At 37.2% G+C, this 17,500-nt stretch overlaps 3 protein-coding genes across 4 annotated transcripts in view; 2 read left to right on the forward strand and 1 right to left on the reverse strand.

Moving 5' to 3' along the window:
- The first annotated feature begins 3,087 nt into the window (after positions 1–3,087).
- Positions 3,088–7,851, forward strand: LOC129117114 (sodium- and chloride-dependent GABA transporter 3-like). The gene is made up of 15 exons (XM_054627651.1): positions 3,088–3,112; positions 3,679–3,849; positions 3,950–4,084; positions 4,267–4,404; positions 4,665–4,752; positions 5,011–5,143; positions 5,226–5,360; positions 5,798–5,901; positions 6,082–6,206; positions 6,291–6,403; positions 6,493–6,630; positions 6,743–6,845; positions 7,121–7,221; positions 7,458–7,628; positions 7,744–7,851. Exons 1-15 carry the CDS (start codon positions 3,088–3,090, stop codon positions 7,849–7,851), a joined length of 1,788 nt encoding a protein of 595 aa, XP_054483626.1.
- Positions 7,852–8,883: 1,032 nt separating this feature from the next.
- LOC129088548 (sodium- and chloride-dependent betaine transporter-like) lies at positions 8,884–13,670 on the forward strand. The gene is made up of 14 exons (XM_054595936.1): positions 8,884–9,119; positions 9,224–9,358; positions 9,676–9,813; positions 10,271–10,373; positions 10,968–11,100; positions 11,241–11,375; positions 11,452–11,555; positions 11,818–11,942; positions 12,022–12,134; positions 12,225–12,362; positions 12,456–12,558; positions 12,871–12,971; positions 13,123–13,293; positions 13,542–13,670. Exons 1-14 carry the CDS (start codon positions 8,963–8,965, stop codon positions 13,668–13,670), a joined length of 1,785 nt encoding a protein of 594 aa, XP_054451911.1. The 5' UTR covers positions 8,884–8,962.
- A 725-nt stretch (positions 13,671–14,395) lies between these two features.
- pold3 (polymerase (DNA-directed), delta 3, accessory subunit) overlaps positions 14,396–17,500 on the reverse strand; it is a 5,597-nt gene continuing 2,492 nt past the window's right edge. The window contains exons 6-12 of one of the 2 annotated variants that reach the window (XM_054596365.1): positions 17,098–17,344; positions 16,906–16,978; positions 16,371–16,521; positions 15,998–16,101; positions 15,537–15,622; positions 15,333–15,411; positions 14,396–14,806 (exon numbers count right to left, since the gene is read on the reverse strand). In XM_054596365.1, the coding sequence (XP_054452340.1) occupies positions 14,601–14,806; positions 15,333–15,411; positions 15,537–15,622; positions 15,998–16,101; positions 16,371–16,521; positions 16,906–16,978; positions 17,098–17,344 (946 nt within the window). In that variant the 3' untranslated portion in view covers positions 14,396–14,600. Of the gene's footprint in view, positions 14,807–15,332; positions 15,415–15,536; positions 15,623–15,997; positions 16,102–16,370; positions 16,522–16,905; positions 16,979–17,097; positions 17,345–17,500 lie in introns of both variants that reach the window. The other variant, XM_054596364.1, reaches the window with a different exon arrangement.

The following is a 17,500-nucleotide window of genomic DNA, read 5'->3' on the forward strand; positions in this document are numbered from 1 at the left end:
TTATATCACATTAGTCAAATATTATATTAAATATTATTACATTTACATTCAAGCCTTTTTGTTTGTTATTTGCAATATTCATAGTATATTTAATAATTAACAATATTTATATAAAATGCAGCGGAGAACTGTTTAGCTCTTACCTTAAGGTTATTTAAAAAGCTAAGGTGCTGCAAGACAATCAAAAATATATATACATATATGTGTGTTTCATGTGTTACATTGTCCAAAATTGCATACAACCACAAGAGTAAAATATAATAGAAAGTGGTTTAATTTAAGAAAATAATTTGAAAATATGACACCTACACCTACATCAAAATGTTTTTATTTTATTTGAGCTTAGCAATCAACACAATCTCCCCCATAAAACTGATGGGCAAATTTATCACATGCTGCAACTGGTTATTTGACACAAACAGACCCCAGGCAATTTGGATTGGCAGCCCAACCTCCTTCATTCTCGTGTTGAACACCGGAGCCCCACAGGGCTGTGTGCTCATCCCACTTCTGTTCTCGCTGTACACCCATGACTGCTACCCCAAACATGAAGAGAACTCGCAGATGTCACTACCGTCATTGGCCGGATTACAAACAATGATGAGACTTCATATAGAGAGGAAATCAACAAGATTGCGGAAAGGTGCTCAGTAAAACCAGGGAGATGATTGTTGATTTTGTAAAAAACAAAGAGGAGGAGAAGATGCTAATGGATCTGAGGTGGAGCAAGTTAACAGTTTTAATTTCATGGGAATTTGAATCCCAAGCAACCTGACATGGTCAATACACATCTCAATCCTAGTGAAAAAAACCTAAAAAATAGCTGTATTTCTTAAGGAAACTAAAGACCGGAAAAAAACATTACAAACTGGCATGGGAAGTACTTGGCCCAGTAGAAGAGGGATCTACAGCGGACGATTAAAACCCCTCAAAACATACTAGTACCGATCTATCAATATAAGTATCAGTGTTTTTGGTAACAAGAGGTGCCTGCAAAGAGCTCAATGAATATTAAAAGGCAATACCCACCACAGCCACATCCTGTAAAACTAACTTCTACTTAAGATTCCTGGGTTTTCCGGAATATTATATATGTAACGCTGAATTACAGGGAATGTTTCTGAAATGAAACAAGATTTTCCATTTGAAAAAAATCGCTCTTAGACTTGAACGTTTCACTGACTGTAAGCGGGATGAAGCTTTAATGAAGCACTGACACAGACTATAATGTCACGCAGGGTGGAAGACATGTTTCATGAAAGCCGCTTTAAGGAAAATGTAAGGGAAGTATTATGAACACTGGTGCTATTGTTAAACCCAAAAGAGGATATTACTGTAGCCTGTGACTCAGCTGTCATTAAGAGAGGGAGCCGCAGCTGTGAGACCTCCTCCTGAACAAAAATGCATCATGTCTGACCTCACTCAACAGATGCCATAATGGAGCAAAAGCCATGGCAAACTTTTTTCTGGCCGCTCCCTGAAACAGTGAGGGATATCCTTTTTCATGTTGGTGTGCTTAGCTAATCCAAATACCAGTTCTACTGGCCTTCTATTGGAAGGGTGTGGTGCTTCTGTGTGAGCTGACAGGGTAGTCTAGTTGTCCTTGGGCAACAAGTCCCCGCAGACCACATTGTCGCAGGAAGAATAAACGGGAGGGTTATTCAGTAATATGAGCTGCTCTTTCTACATTTCTTTACACATTCTGATACTTAAAAAAGAGAAGGCTGAGCTGCTTATTTATAATACTGAGTTGCATATCTATAGGAAGCCCTCCACCCAAGCCTAAAGTCTCAGCGTCCAGCTAAGCCTATTAGTTAACAGCTGTCCATGTCTTGGTTGTTATGGTATTGTTGCAGGAAGATTTACTTTCATTGTGAATGTTTTAGACTGCAGTTATAGATGTGTTAAGGGGAATAACATTACACGGCTCTACATTGCTTGTTATGCTTAATTAGTGCTTAGAAATGATTGCCACAACGCTTTTGCTTTTTAGAAAACAAAACAAAAACACATTCAGTATGTAAAATATAGAGGCTGTAGAAAGTCAGTTTATTAAGAAAAGCCATCAGGGTGGTTACAGAAGACACACACATGAACTCACTTAGTGCCACTGGACAGCATTCACAGAAGGGGGCTGCATGTTGAGGCCGCATATGAAGCCAAGAAAAGTAATAAGACACAGGTCTTTAAATTAAATAAATTAAATAAGAAAAAAATCAAATAATACAGGAACACTGTTTACGAGCAGTCAGTAGCAGAAGTCATTACTGCATTACTTCCCAACAATAATGTAACTTAATAATGTAAAAAAATGAATGCCATTTGGCTTTCATTATGATGGAATACAAAACAAGTTCCTGCTTCTTCCAGGCTGGGTCTTCAGCAGGGTGATACAAAAGGGACCAACGTTGATCCAGGAAAGAAAAGTTGATGCATTAATGCCATGTTTTTCTATTCTATGTTTTCATGCTACATTGGGAAAGATTTCGGCCTTTGTTCGTTTCCGCAAGTGCTTTAAAAATAAAGGTTTCTAAAAGTACATGTACTCAAAGCAAGATAAAAAAAATTCCAAGAACTCTTCTGGTAATGTTTAAAAACTGACAATTGGAAATGATCCACCACAACTTCTACCTGTATCAAAACTTTAAGGTATGTTATTATAACACCACTTATTGTATGCCATTTTTGGTTACTCTAGAGACAGATTGTCCAGATTTGTTGATAATCCACCAGTGACAGGCACCATTCCCATTTCACGTCTCTCTCCAATTGGACTTAAGAAAAACTAAATAGAAAAATAGCTGACACTACTTAAGTTGCTCTTGCCCATTGGTGGTCAACAACAGTTTTGAAGAGTTGATGCACTTAAACATTAACCGGCTAATTATCTAAGTATTGGAGGTTACTGTAGAGAGCTTGGCTCCAGGAGCGTTCCATTGTTGCTATCAGGGTCACACTGCCTGGAGGCAAAAGTCAAGTGTCGCCCCAATTCACAATATTTCACAATTAGGCTTCCATAAGTTTAAGTATTAAATAAATACTTCTGCTAGTGAAAGTACCCATAGTGCGAGGGAGAACAAAACAGAAATGCCCATCTTGTACATGCACAGTAGTAAGCATTCATTTGTACCACACTCTTGTTTAAAATGTACTTTTTTTGTGACATTATAGGTCTGGATAAAGCAGGATCTCAACTATCTTTCATGAAAGACCGTTCACAAATATAAAGTTGTCCTCTCAACCATCTGACTGTAATCCATCAAGCTTTTTTGGCAGGCAAATCCTAAAAATCTTCATATAAAACATAAATGATACAGAGATCCCCAAGGGGCAATCATTGAGTCTTCTTTCTTTACACTGTACACAGAATGACTGGTTTTGTGTTTAACTGTTCCATGACACCAGGATGTAGTCAAATAAAGACGAGACACATAATTAAGGAAGCAAAGATCTGTTTGCACATACATATATTTGAATTAATGCTTCAAAGTCAGGATTAGTGATTATTTAAGAAGTTGCTATGGCAAACAGCAAGGTTACCCCATCCACACTGGAAGTGGTTTTGTTTTATGGAATGAGGGCAAGATTTAGTCAAATTAGGAACAGACTCTTAACAAAAGAAGCAAAGATCAGTTTGCAGTACTTCTGAATCATAACGGAAACACACATTGGAAGAAGATCCTGATCTTGAGATGAACAGACAAAGCAGAAAAACAGAGAACCAGAAGAGGGCCGGAGAGAGAGGACAGTGGGCCAGTAAAACAGAATATTTGCTGGTTGTTGCAGGAAATGTGGTTGGCCTGGGCAACGTGTGGAGATTTCCTTACCTCTGCTACAAGAATGGTGGAGGTGATTCATACAAATTCTGAACTTAAAGATGATTAAACTTAATTATCTTGTCATTTCTGTTGGCATACACGTATAAATATATCTCTATTTACATACCTAGGGGCCTTTCTGGTGCCATATGGTCTGTTAGCCGTCGTTTGTGGGATACCTCTGTTCCTACTGGAGAGCTCAGTTGGTCAGTACACCCAGGAAGGATTCGTCACCTGTTGGAGGAAGTTGTGTCCTCTGGCACAAGGTGAGTTGATTTGAGGTGAACTACAATGTGCAGCAAACAGGAGGTTAAAAAAGTTACTACATAAGGCTATTATACATTATTAAGACATGACAGTTTTCTCTGAATTATTCAAGCTGTTTTGTCAATGTTAAATGCTTCAACAGTTGGTGTTTTTAAAACAGTGGTTCGTATTTCTACTGCAGGGATTGGATTTGGAATGCTCATAATCTCGTTCTGTGCCTTCACCTACATTTTAATTGAAGTTTGGGCTCTATTCTACCTGGTGTTCTCATTCAGATCCCAGTTCCCCTGGGCAAACTGTGAGAACACCTGGAATACAGGTAAGATTATGAAGTTCACTTTAAGTTGCTGAAGATGGAAAAATCAATCAGCACAATCACAGCATTAGAATTTAAAAACAACAGTGAACTGTGTTTAACTGTGGCTTTTAGTTAACATGTAGTTTGCTCACAGAAATGATAAACCACCAGGTCACAGGACAAATACATAAAAACATACAAACACCTTTACATCACCACTACATTTTAGAGCTTTCAGTCACTTGACCTCAATAAAAACTGTGTTTTTCCCCCCAACTCAGCTAACTGTCTTGATCTTCATACTTTCAATTCCTCTAATGCGAGAGCAAATCAGACCAACACCACCTCTGCTGCAACTGAGTTCTGGGAGTAGGTCTAACGTCTTTATCTTTTATTGAGATATAATTGAATTTTAGAACAATAGTCTCATCTATATTTAAGAGTACCTTTGAAATATTTTGGCAACTTCTAATGCTACTTAGAAAACAATATTAGAAATTACTAAAATAGCTGATTCATAGTAACATGAATAATGTATTGCAGGCAACTGTAAAAGAGCTTATGTTTATTTATATGTATATCTTTTTATCACATCATGCGTACCTCTTGAATTCCCCCTCTCCTCAGACGGCGGGTGCTGGGCATGTCTGGAGGCATTGAGGAGCTGGGCAGTGTGAGATGGGAGCTGGCTTTGTGTCTTCTGGCCTGCTGGGTGTTCTGCTACTTCAGCATCTGGAAAGGTGTCAAATCTTCTGGAAAGGTCCATGGAAATATTTTTAAATATTTATGTATTTACGTGCATACATTGATCAATAACCTTAACAATTTTCTTGTCATTTCAGGTAGCATATTTCACAGCCCCGTTCCCCTACGTAATGCTCATTATTCTGCTCATCAGAGGTTTTACTCTCCCTGGAGCATGGGAAGGGATCTACTACTACCTGTATCCAGACCTGAGCCGCCTGGCTAACATTGAGGTGCCCTGTTTATTTGATCTTAACTCTAGAATTACTTGGTGATGACTATAATTTAAATCTGTGTCAGTGAGTTATTTTATATGGGTTAACTATGCTTTAACTGACCTAGGCCATATGCCATCCAACTACTTCTAAAGGTTAAAGCAGTAATCCCTGTTATGAATGGCCACAGTGTGTGTGTTATCTCAACATGGTGAATTATATAAATGGTGTGGGTTTGGTCGGTGTTGGGTTTGGTCCACTAGCTGGGAAATGGTTAGCTGGCTCTTGGAAGACATCATCCATTTTTTGTTTATATAATCTTTTCATTGTGTTGCCATCCGCTCTGAATATGACCTGGATAAGCCCCCATGTCTCTCAGAATTACAGCTAGGAATCACACTGAACATTAATCTAGAACTCCTACTTCAGTATATAATACAATTTTGACGTTACAGGTCTGGATAGAGGCAGGATCTCAAATATTCTTCTCCTACAGTCTGACTGCGGGGACTGTTAATGTCCTGGGCAGCTATAATGACTACAACAACAACTGTTATAAGTATGTAGAAGTCAAATATCACCAGAACTTTAATACAATACAGTACTATGTTGATTTTAGAGGAATGTTTCATCAGATTATTGAATCATTTGAAGACAGTATATTAAAAACACACTTATTTTGGAATCACTGGAATGTCCTCTTTCTGACAAATGTCAATTGTCTCTCTGCGACCTTCAGGGACTGCTTCTGGCTCTGTCTACTGAACAGTGGGACCAGTTTTGTTGCTGGATTTGTCGTCTTCTCTGTACTTGGATTCATGGCTCAGAAACAAGGTGTTACTGTCGACACTGTGGTCGATTCAGGTAAAGACTTGATATGATGTTGAAGTTTCATATTAAGTCCAGATACAAATAACTTTGTCGTTCTTGCTTATCTCCTGTCCACAGGTCCAGGTTTGGCCTTCATTGCTTACCCTCAGGCAACAGCTATGATGCCTTTCCCACAGTTCTGGACTGTCTGTTTCTTCCTGATGCTTATTCTGCTGACTGTTGACACACATGTAATAACATTTGTCACATGAAATATTAACAAATAATAGATGTGTTTCAGACAAAATAATTTTTTTTGCCGATTCTATTTCGTCCCCAGTTTGTGATTGTGGAGAGTGTTATCACCACGGTGACCGATTTGTTTCCCAAGTTGTTTCCTGCACTACTGAGACACGAGATCTTTGTTCTCTTCATCTGTGCATCCAGCTTCCTAGGACATCTAACCTTGGTTACAGAGGTGAACAAAAAATATTCATAAAACTAAACTATTATACATAGTCTTTTTTTAATTTTATTTCTAAAATGTAATCCAAATCATGGGATTTATTATTATATCATGTTTCCTCCAGGGAGGAGTTTACGTATTCCAACTCATTGACTTCTATGGCTCTACCAGAGTGTGCCAGAATGTTATGGCTATTTGTGAATGTGTGGCTGTGGGCTGGATTTTTGGTGAGCCAGAATACATATTACTTAAAGCATAAGACTATTTTATTTAAATGTATTTTTACAATTGTCTATAATCCTATGAAACAGCCAAAACCAACACTGAACTAGTCCGTCTCTCAGTATGTTCTCACTTCCTTTCCCTGGTTGTTACTTAATGGCTCAGTCATTTCCTAAAACGGCTGGGAACTGTAGATTCTAGCCCACGTTACTCCAACTGGATTAAAAATTGCATTGTACAATTCAAATACTTATTAATGGACAATTTTGACTTCCATCAGGTGCTGACCGCCTTAATAACATCATTGAGGACATGACAGGACAGAGACCCTGTGTATTCTTCAAACTATGCTGGAAATACGTCATTCCTCTGCTGTCACTGGTGAGTCAGGAGCGTAACTGGAGGGTGGATGTTATGCTTCTGTGGAGACGGCATGGGTTGGGATTGCAGCCAATGTAAACAAATTACAGAGTACTACGATTAAAACACACGTAGAGGTAGAGTGATTTTATTCTCTGCTCAGGACACTTTAACGATATAACCCCACTTTTAACTTTAGCAGTTTATCAACATAATATTGTGTTCATGTATCACAAACAATGTCCTCACATTCACAGATTTCTTTAATCCTGTACCTGGTTGATTACAAACACCTCAGGATTAATGACTGGTACGTTTACCCTGACTGGGCTTATGCACTGGGATGGACCATGACACTCTCCTCTGTCCTCATGGTGCCACTGTGGGCAGCTGGACAGATGTGTATGACAGCAGGAACCTTCAGACAGGTCAGTGTCCATCTGTTACCATGTCCAATGAGTGTAAAATATGGTCCAACAGGTGTCCTGTAATTGCCCTAATGATTGTGTAAACTTACTGATTTTGTTCATACCTGTGTTCCAGCGTTGGTCTGTCCTTTGTCGACCTGCTGAAGATCCAGCCTGGCAGAGGAGAGATGAGCGAGACGAGGGAACGAGTGTCGAACTGAGGACGTCTGCAGTGACAACTTAGTGTCAATTCACATTAATTTGACAATTTAGTCGATAATTTGGGTATTCATCAATTGAATAAAAAAAACTGTGGTTCGGGGCATTTCGCTGGTCTTTTTGTAAGAAATATCGTAATTCTAACCTGTTAGCATTAGCAGAACTAAACTGTCAGTTAAAGTTAAGTATCACTGTGTATTTTCTTTTGCATGGATTTAATTCTCATATTTCATGTTTCTCAAGTCATTGATCAGTTATTTGCTCTTCAACCATGATTTTAATCATCTGGTCCATTTTTAAATGATGATCTCCTCATTAACTTCCAGTCATGTTATACTTTCATTACTTTCCCATATCACTCTGCAAATAAACATCCAAATATAAATTTGAAAATAGTTGTTCTGACCCGTTTGTGTGTACTCTTATTTTATGTTAAGAGGAGTGATTTACATGTCATCTATTTATATCCATTGTTTGCCCTAAGGCTGCTCAAAACTGGAATAAAAAGTCCTCATATGTTTTTCTAAAATGTGAATGATAAGAAACAAATTGACCTATTTATTAGCATGGTTATTTAAGTTTTACAAATTGAAATTGACTGAAATAGAAAACTAACCTAATCGCAGGTGTGGATTATCTTACAAGGAATCATAGTATTGGAGAGGAGGAGCCTCATTTTTTAGAATGCATTTGTTAAAGGATTTAATAGAATTATAATTTTTTTTAAAGTACTCTGTGCGCTCTGTAATCTGTAATCAGGACACCACTGTAAAAAAATGTGAATGCAGAACTTCTGACAGACTTAGATAATGTACCATATGATGATGCAGGGATTGTGATTCTAATTACCTAGCTTAAACACAAATACCTGATGTTTATCAATCAAAGTCTGCCAAAGATAAACTTTTGGCTTGTCCCCATTTCTGCATAGTTCTTTATTGATAGCCTAAAGAGGAGGAGTATCTGACTGTATCGACTCCCACAGTAAGACTCTACCATTTATAGGTCACCTGTTAACAGAAAACACAGGGATTTCTTGAAGTTAGGAGAGGACACAGTAAAAGAAGCAAAGATCAGTTTGCAGTACTTCTGAATAACAACTGAAAGACACATCTGATGAAGTTCCTGATCTTGAGATGAACAGACAAAGAAGAAAAACAGAGAACCAGAACAAGGCTGGAGAGAGAGGACAGTGGGCCAGTAAAACAGAATATTTGCTGGTCGTTGCAGGAAATGTGGTCGGCCTGGGCAACGTGTGGAGATTTCCTTACCTCTGCTACAAGAATGGTGGAGGTGAATCATACAAATTCTTAAAAAACTTTAAGCTGATTACATTGAATTATCTTGTCATTTCTGTTGACATACATGTATAAATATATCTCTATTTACATACCTAGGGGCCTTTCTGGTGCCATATGGTCTGCTAGCTGTGGTGTGTGGGATACCTCTGTTCCTACTGGAGAGCTCAGTTGGTCAGTACACCCAGGAAGGATTCGTCACCTGTTGGAGGAAGGTGTGTCCACTTGCACAAGGTGAGGTGGTTTGAGTTGAACTAGGATGTGCAGCCAACAGGAGATAAAACAGTTCAAAACACACTTTATGCATAAGGATTGTGTCATCTGGCTTAAGGTCAGTTGATTTGTACTGTGATAAAAGCTGAAGAAATAATAAAAACATCACCGTCATATTTTGTACGCGATACAAGAACGTCAAGAATATAAAATATGGTTTTTTTGTATTGACTCAACTCGCTCTGAAATTTGGCTCTAACAAATATCTAAACTACAACCCCAAATAAAATAAAAACATTGTAACCCTAGAAAAAGATAACATATCTTTTTCATTTTAGGAATTGGATATGGACAATTGGTGATAAAACTTTACGACTTCAGCTTCATATTAATACAAGTCTGGGCTCTCTTCTACTTGGTGTTCTCATTTGGAGCCCATGTGCCCTGGGCCACCTGTGACAACACCTGGAATACAGGTAAGATTGAATTTCTAAAGCTTGAAAGCGGTCAAGGTAACACAATAGAGGGTTATAACTTTTTGGAGCACAGATTAGCTTATCCTTACTATATCTGCAAGTTCAATAGGGATATAGTTATTTGAGATGAATAGCAATATAGAATGATAGTCAATTGGAAAAGCAGAAATGCAGGTGACACTGGATATATTTGAGCAAGAAATAGTATAATTCACTGGAGGAAAGTCTTTACATACTTAAATTCAATTTTCAAAAAAGCTTTTACCTGTAACTGCTCACTTTTACTACAAATAATTAGTTACACCTAATTGATAATTGATATAAATTAAAAACTTAATGCCCTGATAATTGTCCATTTATCTTTACCAGGGTGAAAGCTGTTTTTGGGAGAATCATTGTAACATTCTCTGTTAGTTTTAATGAAAGTAACCATCATCATGTTTGTTCTCTAAACCAGCGAACTGTATGAGTCCTAACATTTTGGATTCCCCCTCATTAAATCTGACCGCAAATCTCACCATGCCGAAAAACATCACCTCTGCTGCTACTGAGTTCTGGGAGTGAGTCTAAGTTCTTTTTTTTTGCATTTCTTTTTATGCATTATGCATAACAATGACCAATTTAAATATTAAATACAATAACAAACTTGGATATATGGTTTCATATAAAGTGGCTTACCATTGATTTTAAACATGAAGTTATACATGATTACTACTTAGTCTGTAAAAAAGGTTGTATATTGTCTTCTGTGCAACAAATTCTGCAAATGAAACAACAAAATACATTGTTTGTTTGTCACAACACATAGAAGCATTTTGTGATCTGACGCCTCTATCAGCAGGACAAATTGTTTGCCTTTTGTGACTTTGTGTCCGATCATTACTAATCACTGCAGATGAATAAATTATATTATATGAATTATATATATGAATATTATTACTATTATTACCATTTTTTAAATATTTTTTTCAAATGGATGGATACCAATTGGGAAACCTAAACTCATTATTTCAGTCAAGTTCAATGAAGCCATGGTTAAAATCAGCACTTGCCCATCATGAGATGATGAAATCATATAATGCTAATACTACATGCTCGTGAAGTATACTGTAACGTTTGTTTATATGTACCTCTTGAATTCCCCCTCTCCTCAGACGGCGGGTGCTGGGCATGTCTGGAGGCATTGAGGAGCTGGGCAGTGTGAGATGGGAGCTGGCTTTGTGTCTTCTGGCCTGCTGGGTGTTCTGCTACTTCAGCATCTGGAAAGGAGTCAGATCTTCTGGAAAGGTCAGTGGTAACATTTTAATTTAAACGTAGTTAAAGTATATAGAAACTATCATCATGCATTTTATTTTCTACAATGTATTTTCATTATTCATCTCCAATACTTCGAGGTATTACAAATCTTTTAATTTTTTTTATTTTAGGTAGTGTACTTCACTGCCACGTTCCCCTATCTGATGCTTCTGATACTGCTCGTCCGGGGTTTTACTCTACCTGGAGCTTGGGATGGGATCTACTACTACCTGTATCCAAACTTGAACCGCCTGGCTAGCCTTCAGGTATCTTGTCGTTGATATATAGTATATTGACAGTACGCTCACATGAATATAATATATACTTTTTACAAAACAACAGGTCTGGATAGAGGCAGGATCTCAAATATGCTTCTCCTACAGTCTGACCGCAGGGACTCTGAATGTACTGGGCAGCTATAATGACTACAACAACAACTGTTATACGTAAGTATAAGCTTCAAAACACAATCACTTATGTTAGAATACTTCACTTAAAAGGTGTGTAGGATTGGAAAATCTTTTTTTTTTTTTTTTAAAGTTAGAGATACATGTAACAATAAACAAGCAGAAACAGAATAAACAAAAATAGTAATACACAAAAAATTTGATAAATATCTTTTTAGTTTTTAAAATTACCACTTTAAATTTGCAACATTGCAATGCCACTCTCATCTCTTTGACAAAACTGTTATTCTGCGACCTTCAGGGACTGCTTCTGGCTCTGTCTACTGAACAGTGGGACCAGTTTTGTTGCTGGATTTGTCGTCTTCTCTGTACTTGGATTCATGGCTCAGAAACAAGGTGTTACTGTCGACACTGTGGTCGAATCAGGTAAAGCCTTGATATGACATGATGATGAAGTTTATCAAGACCAGATACAAATAACTTTAAAAAAAATATTTGTTCACAGGTCCAGGTTTGGCCTTCATTGCTTACCCTCAGGCAACAGCTATGATGCCTTTCCCACAGTTCTGGACTGTCTGTTTCTTTCTGATGCTTATTCTTCTGAGTGTTGACACACATGTAAGATATTTTTGTTGTATAACCTAATGATTAATTACCAATTAATTGCAGACACAAAAAATACTTATTTGCTCATTGTTCTATCTCAAGTTTGTGACAGTGGAGTGTTTTATCACCTCAATAAGCGACTTGTTCCCAAAGTTGTTTCGTAAACCAGGAAGACATGAGATGCTCGTCCTTTTCATCTGCTCATTGTTCTTCCTCATACATCTGCTGTTAGTCACTGAGGTGAATACAAATATTTCCATGATTTCCTTTTAAAGATATATTGTCACAAATTGCATTTAAAACGATTCCTCTTATTGTCTCCTCTTGCTGCAGGGAGGGATTTACATATTCCAGCTTATTGATTATTATGGCATGACCAGATCTTGTCACTATTTCATGGCTTTATCCGAGTGTCTGGCTCTGGCCTGGACTTTTGGTACGCATAAAATACATTGTATCCCTTTTTTCATGATATGATCTGGTTCATATTCATATATCTGGGCTTCAAATGTTGTTTTTTTTCAACAATCAATGATTTTGTTTTTGAAGAAATACTGCTAATGTAAGTTTTATGATTTCACTAGATAGCTATGGTCGAACTGGTTGCAATAACTGAACTTAACCAAATGTTTTTGAGAGATTCTTTATCCTTCCTCCCTGGTAACGGTCTTATTTTGGCAACCACGTTAAAAAAGAAACATATGACTTTAACAGTGGTCTAACGTAAAAGTCTGTGACTTTGTATCAGGTGCTGATCGTGTAATTAACATTATTGAGGACATGACAGGACAGAGACCATGTGTTCTCTTTAAACTGTGCTGGAAATACATCATTCCTCTGCTGTCAATGGTGAGTCAGAAATGTTGATCATTTTACAAAAGTTAAAGAACATTTCCAACATAATTTAAGGGAACCCCCCCTTGAATGTATTGCCATACATTTTTTTTTCTTAGTTAAACTCTGTTTTACCCCCAAAACACAACTCTTTGCACCTTCACAGATTTCCTTAATCCTGTACCTGGTTGATTACAAACACCTCAGGATTAATGACTGGTACGTTTACCCTGACTGGGCGTATGCACTGGGATGGACCATGACACTCTCCTCTGTCCTCATGGTGCCACTGTGGGCAGCTGGACAGATGTGTACGACAGCAGGAACCTTCAGACAGGTCAGAGTTCACACTTCACAACTCTGGATGCCTCAAAAAAAGCTTACTGTTTTGTATCTATCTTAATAATGATTTAATGTATTCTACAGATACCCACCAATAGGTGTGAAAAGAAATAGATTGTTTTACACTGTGTTGGATGAGATTGAAGCCAATGCAGTCATATTCAGTGGTGTGGGTAGTTAGGCATGTCATAATTATTAAAGTAGTGTGTAAACTTACTAATTTAGTTTGTTCCTGTGTTGCAGCGTTTGTCTGTCCTTTGTCGTCCTGCTGAAGACCCAACTCGGCAGAGGAGAGACATAGGAGACGAGCAACCTGAAGATATCTGCAGTGACAACTTAGTGTCACCTGCACTGCAAAGTCATAATAACTAGAATAACATTCGAGTCAATCATTTGGGTATTTAGCAATTGGTCAGACTAGAATAGAATAATAATTCTAACTTCTTGGCAGTAGCATCCCTAAACTGTCACTTATTTCAGTTAAAGTCAAGCATCCCCGTGCTCGTTCTCGTGAATCAGTTTCCTTCTTATACTTCACTTATTTGCTCTCCCACCGATTTTAATCATCCCAATGTCTTTAAAATGTAGTGCAGTTATGATTAAAGTTTAAGAAACTTTAATCATAACTGCACTAAAGTTTTGTGTTTTAACGTGGGTTGAATCTAATCATTTCTTTTTTTTGACAAATTTATTAACATGCTGAAGATACAAGTTTTGGATTAGATAACACTGAGCTAGGATTCATTTTAGTTTAACAACCTTAAATAACTAACTATGTCTATCTATGCAAAATCTTAGACAAATCTCATTAGTCAATCTGTATTAAGGGAAATTAATCAGACCGTTTTGAAATGACATAGTTGCACCTGTTACACAAAAAAAGTAAAACAAAGATGCCAATTTTCTGCTTTACTCAGAGCAACATCATTTTTGTAAGAGCTAATTAGATTTTGTTCAACAGACATTAAACAAGTACTTTCTCAAACTGAAATCCTGTCAAATTCCTACATGTATTGTTTTTTGTTTTACACAGCCTTGTGTCTATTAAAAAAAAAATTATAATAAAAAAAAAAAAAAAAAAAACACACATTTGGTTTTAGTATTTAATGTTTATTGAGTAGGACATCTGGTAACGGTAAGGTGAAAAGTAAAATGGTTGTCATCCTGATTTGGACATGTCCATGTAGTTGAAGTCCTTGTGAGGATTTTGCCGTCCTCAGTGTGTTTCGATCATTACAGAAAGTCTGCAGCAGTGCTTTTGGTTCCTCTGTGCCAATAAAGAGGATCTGACGCTTTCCTCCATCATTTCTTTTGGAAAAATCCCATAATCGAAGCTTGTTTGGATCCTTTGTTTGCATTTGCAGACGTTTTCTTCTGACTTTTCTTCTCGTCCTGTTTGGTACTTGATGGTAGTTTTGCAGGGACGGGATGTTTTGGAGCTTGTTTAGCGGCCTGAACGTCGTCTTCTGTTTCAGAGTACGATTCGCTCTCATAGCCTTTCTCTGTCACTGTGGGGAAAAAAGATGAACCAGAGTTATTATGGTATGACCTGTGTGTGAATATATATGGCCATAGTATGTGGTGGTGTATTAAACGCCATTATATTAAAGTAGTTTGTCAATTCCCATTCATATACAATAAGAAAATAAATCCGAGGACAATAAGCTGGAAAACGAGATGAAACAATACTCAATTAATTTAATATTTTGATAATCGAGAAATGTTTTTCCATCGAGAAGTTCAAATTTCTCAAATTTTTTATATTTGCTGGGTTTTTTTTATCCTCCGTAATAGTAAACTAAATATCTTTGGGTCACTTTTCACAACTTCTTTCATGTTTTATAGCCGATTACTCAAGAAAATATTTGGCAGATTAATTGTCTTCAACAATAACCTAATATATGAAGGCTTAGTATAATTTCATTCTTGGAATATGTGTCATTATTACAACACATTATTATACTGGTGTGAGTTGTAAAGATTGGAAAAGTAAAGCAGACTGATGAAAACTCATCCTTTGACAGTATTTCATACCGATGCATCCTTCATCATCTAAAAACGTCCGAGATTTCAGGACTCGTCTTCTCTTTCTCATCTTCATTTCAAAGTTCCCCTGCTGAAGAAATAGAAACACGTAAAAGTTCAATAAGCATTGTTAAATACATAAAGAACATTTTATCAATGTCTAATATGCATTTAACACATTTAAATATCTGATCACCAGGTTTGATCACTTACATGTGAATGAGGAACAGGCTCCACCTTCTTCTTTGGACTTGGTGATGCTTCTCTTGTTTCCATCTGCTGTGGAGAATCTGGAATGACTAAAAAGGTGAACAAGAATTAGTCTTATATGATTCATCTTAAAAGGGCTTTTGACATTTACCCTTTTCATAATTCCTTCTTCTTTTATAAAGGTCTTGGATATTCTGGCTTTGAATAAAATAAACTAGGCCATAATTCTCCAAACTTTAAACAAGAATATTCTTATAACAGTAAATAGCTTCATGAAAGACAGTACGACTACATTAAATGTAAACTTACAAAAAAAAACAATTCCTTGTGATCAAAATCATGTATATAAAATATTTAAAGGCCTGTTAAATTAAGTTCATCTCTCTCAAGTTTTCAAAATTAAATATATATATATATATATATATATATATATATATATAAATGCAGTACAGTAAACAGCTCACCATCTTCATCGCTGCTGTCTGGTTCAGGCTTTTTTATCCTTCGTCTCTTTTTCTTGTCCATTTTCTCCTCTTCGCTGTCAGAATCCTTGAGTCTCTTGGTTTTGCTTCAACAAGAGGGAGACTTTTATTTAAATATATTCATAGCCGTATTTGACTTCGGTGAAGTAAGTCACATTGTCACTCAATGAACAGCCCTTAAATTCAAAAGCTTTTAAAACTTTTGAATTTCTACGTGCAGTCAAATTCAAGAAGAAAGGCAGACTCTTGTCCTCGTCTGTGTTTCTGTCTAAAGTTTTGAGTGCGACTCATTTATGTAGTTTGAATGAAGGCCTTTTTTTTTTTTTTCTATAAGTGTTATATTAAAAACACACACCTCCTGGAGTCTTCCTTGGATTCTTTAGGCAGCTCCACTGCAGCAGCAGCAGCTTTCTTTTCTTCAGGCTGTGAAGTCTGATGTCGCTGCTCTGCTGAGGATGATGACTGAGCTGCTTCCTCCTCCTTCTTCACTGTTTTTTCTGCTTTCTCTAAGAAGTGAGGAGTGTTAAGGTAGGAAAGTGATTAAACAGACCCAGGTCACTTTTAAGATTAGGTTCCAGCATCCATTTTAAAATATCAGAAGAGCTAAATATACAGATATGTGATATTACATTTTGTTATTTGGCTGGATGCAAATATAAAATGGATCCCATTAAAAAAAATAGGATATTTCCCGACAGGTTGTCCATTGTGCGTTGGACCTTTTGGCCTCCACATCATCCATTAATAATAACTGATAATGGACATCTCAAAGGGCATTATCCCGCTGATACCATGGTCAATTACCAAAACAAAAAACAAGAACATTCATTTATTGTTTCATGCATTTTGCATCCAAAATCTAAAGTCTTTCACAAGACAATTTCACTCACTTGCTGCTTGACTCCCAAAGAAGTTCATCATAGGATTGGCTTTTGTTTCAGGTTTGCTTTTGGGGACATCGACCTAGAATTCCAAACACAATAGTAAAAAAAAAAAAAAAAAAACTACAGAAATGACTCTGATGCTATAGTTTATTCCTTTGTAAACACCAGTTAATCACACAAAAGACTACAAAGCCATACCACAGGTGCATCCTCCTTCTGCTCCGACTTGACGTCTTTGCCACCATCCTGGTTCTTAGGAGCGGACTTATTTGCAAACATTCCCATGATGCCTTTCTGCGCCTTGGAGGAAGGTTTTGAAGCCAGATTGGCCTCTCCATTCATGGCAGGTTTTTTGTTTGCAGGCTCTGGTGTCGGAGAACGCTGGATTTCTCTCGTCTCCTGCAGCTCCATGGGCACCGCACTGGCACAGCGGATCGCACTGTATCTGCAAAACAGAGGAGACGGATGAATCTCAACACTTTCCTGAAGACTGACAGGTCTACAATTTAAGGGATTTTCTCTCTCTCTTTCTCTCTCTTTGTATTAGGTTCCAGGGCATTTTTTTTTAGCACTGTTGTTATTGGGACCATCTATTCAAAGC

Source organism: Anoplopoma fimbria, chromosome 3 (assembly GCF_027596085.1).
Source record: "Anoplopoma fimbria isolate UVic2021 breed Golden Eagle Sablefish chromosome 3, Afim_UVic_2022, whole genome shotgun sequence".
NCBI lineage: Eukaryota > Metazoa > Chordata > Actinopteri > Perciformes > Anoplopomatidae > Anoplopoma > Anoplopoma fimbria.

What these genes read in the sequence shown, in the direction of transcription:
- LOC129117114 (XM_054627651.1), top strand. Translation starts at nt 3,088, where the DNA reads ATGCCCATCTTGTACATGCACAGTA. An exon ending in CGACACTGTGGTCGATTCAG is followed by an intron (nt 6,207 to 6,290) that starts GTAAAGACTTGA and finishes TCCTGTCCACAG; the next exon opens with GTCCAGGTTTGGCCTTCATT. An exon ending in TGCTGACTGTTGACACACAT is followed by an intron (nt 6,404 to 6,492) that starts GTAATAACATTT and finishes TTTCGTCCCCAG; the next exon opens with TTTGTGATTGTGGAGAGTGT.
- LOC129088548 (XM_054595936.1), top strand. Translation starts at nt 8,963, where the DNA reads ATGAACAGACAAAGAAGAAAAACAGAGAACCAGAACAAGGCTGGAGAG. An exon ending in GGTGTGTCCACTTGCACAAG is followed by an intron (nt 9,359 to 9,675) that starts GTGAGGTGGTTT and finishes TTTTCATTTTAG; the next exon opens with GAATTGGATATGGACAATTG. An exon ending in GCTGCTACTGAGTTCTGGGA is followed by an intron (nt 10,374 to 10,967) that starts GTGAGTCTAAGT and finishes CCCTCTCCTCAG; the next exon opens with ACGGCGGGTGCTGGGCATGT.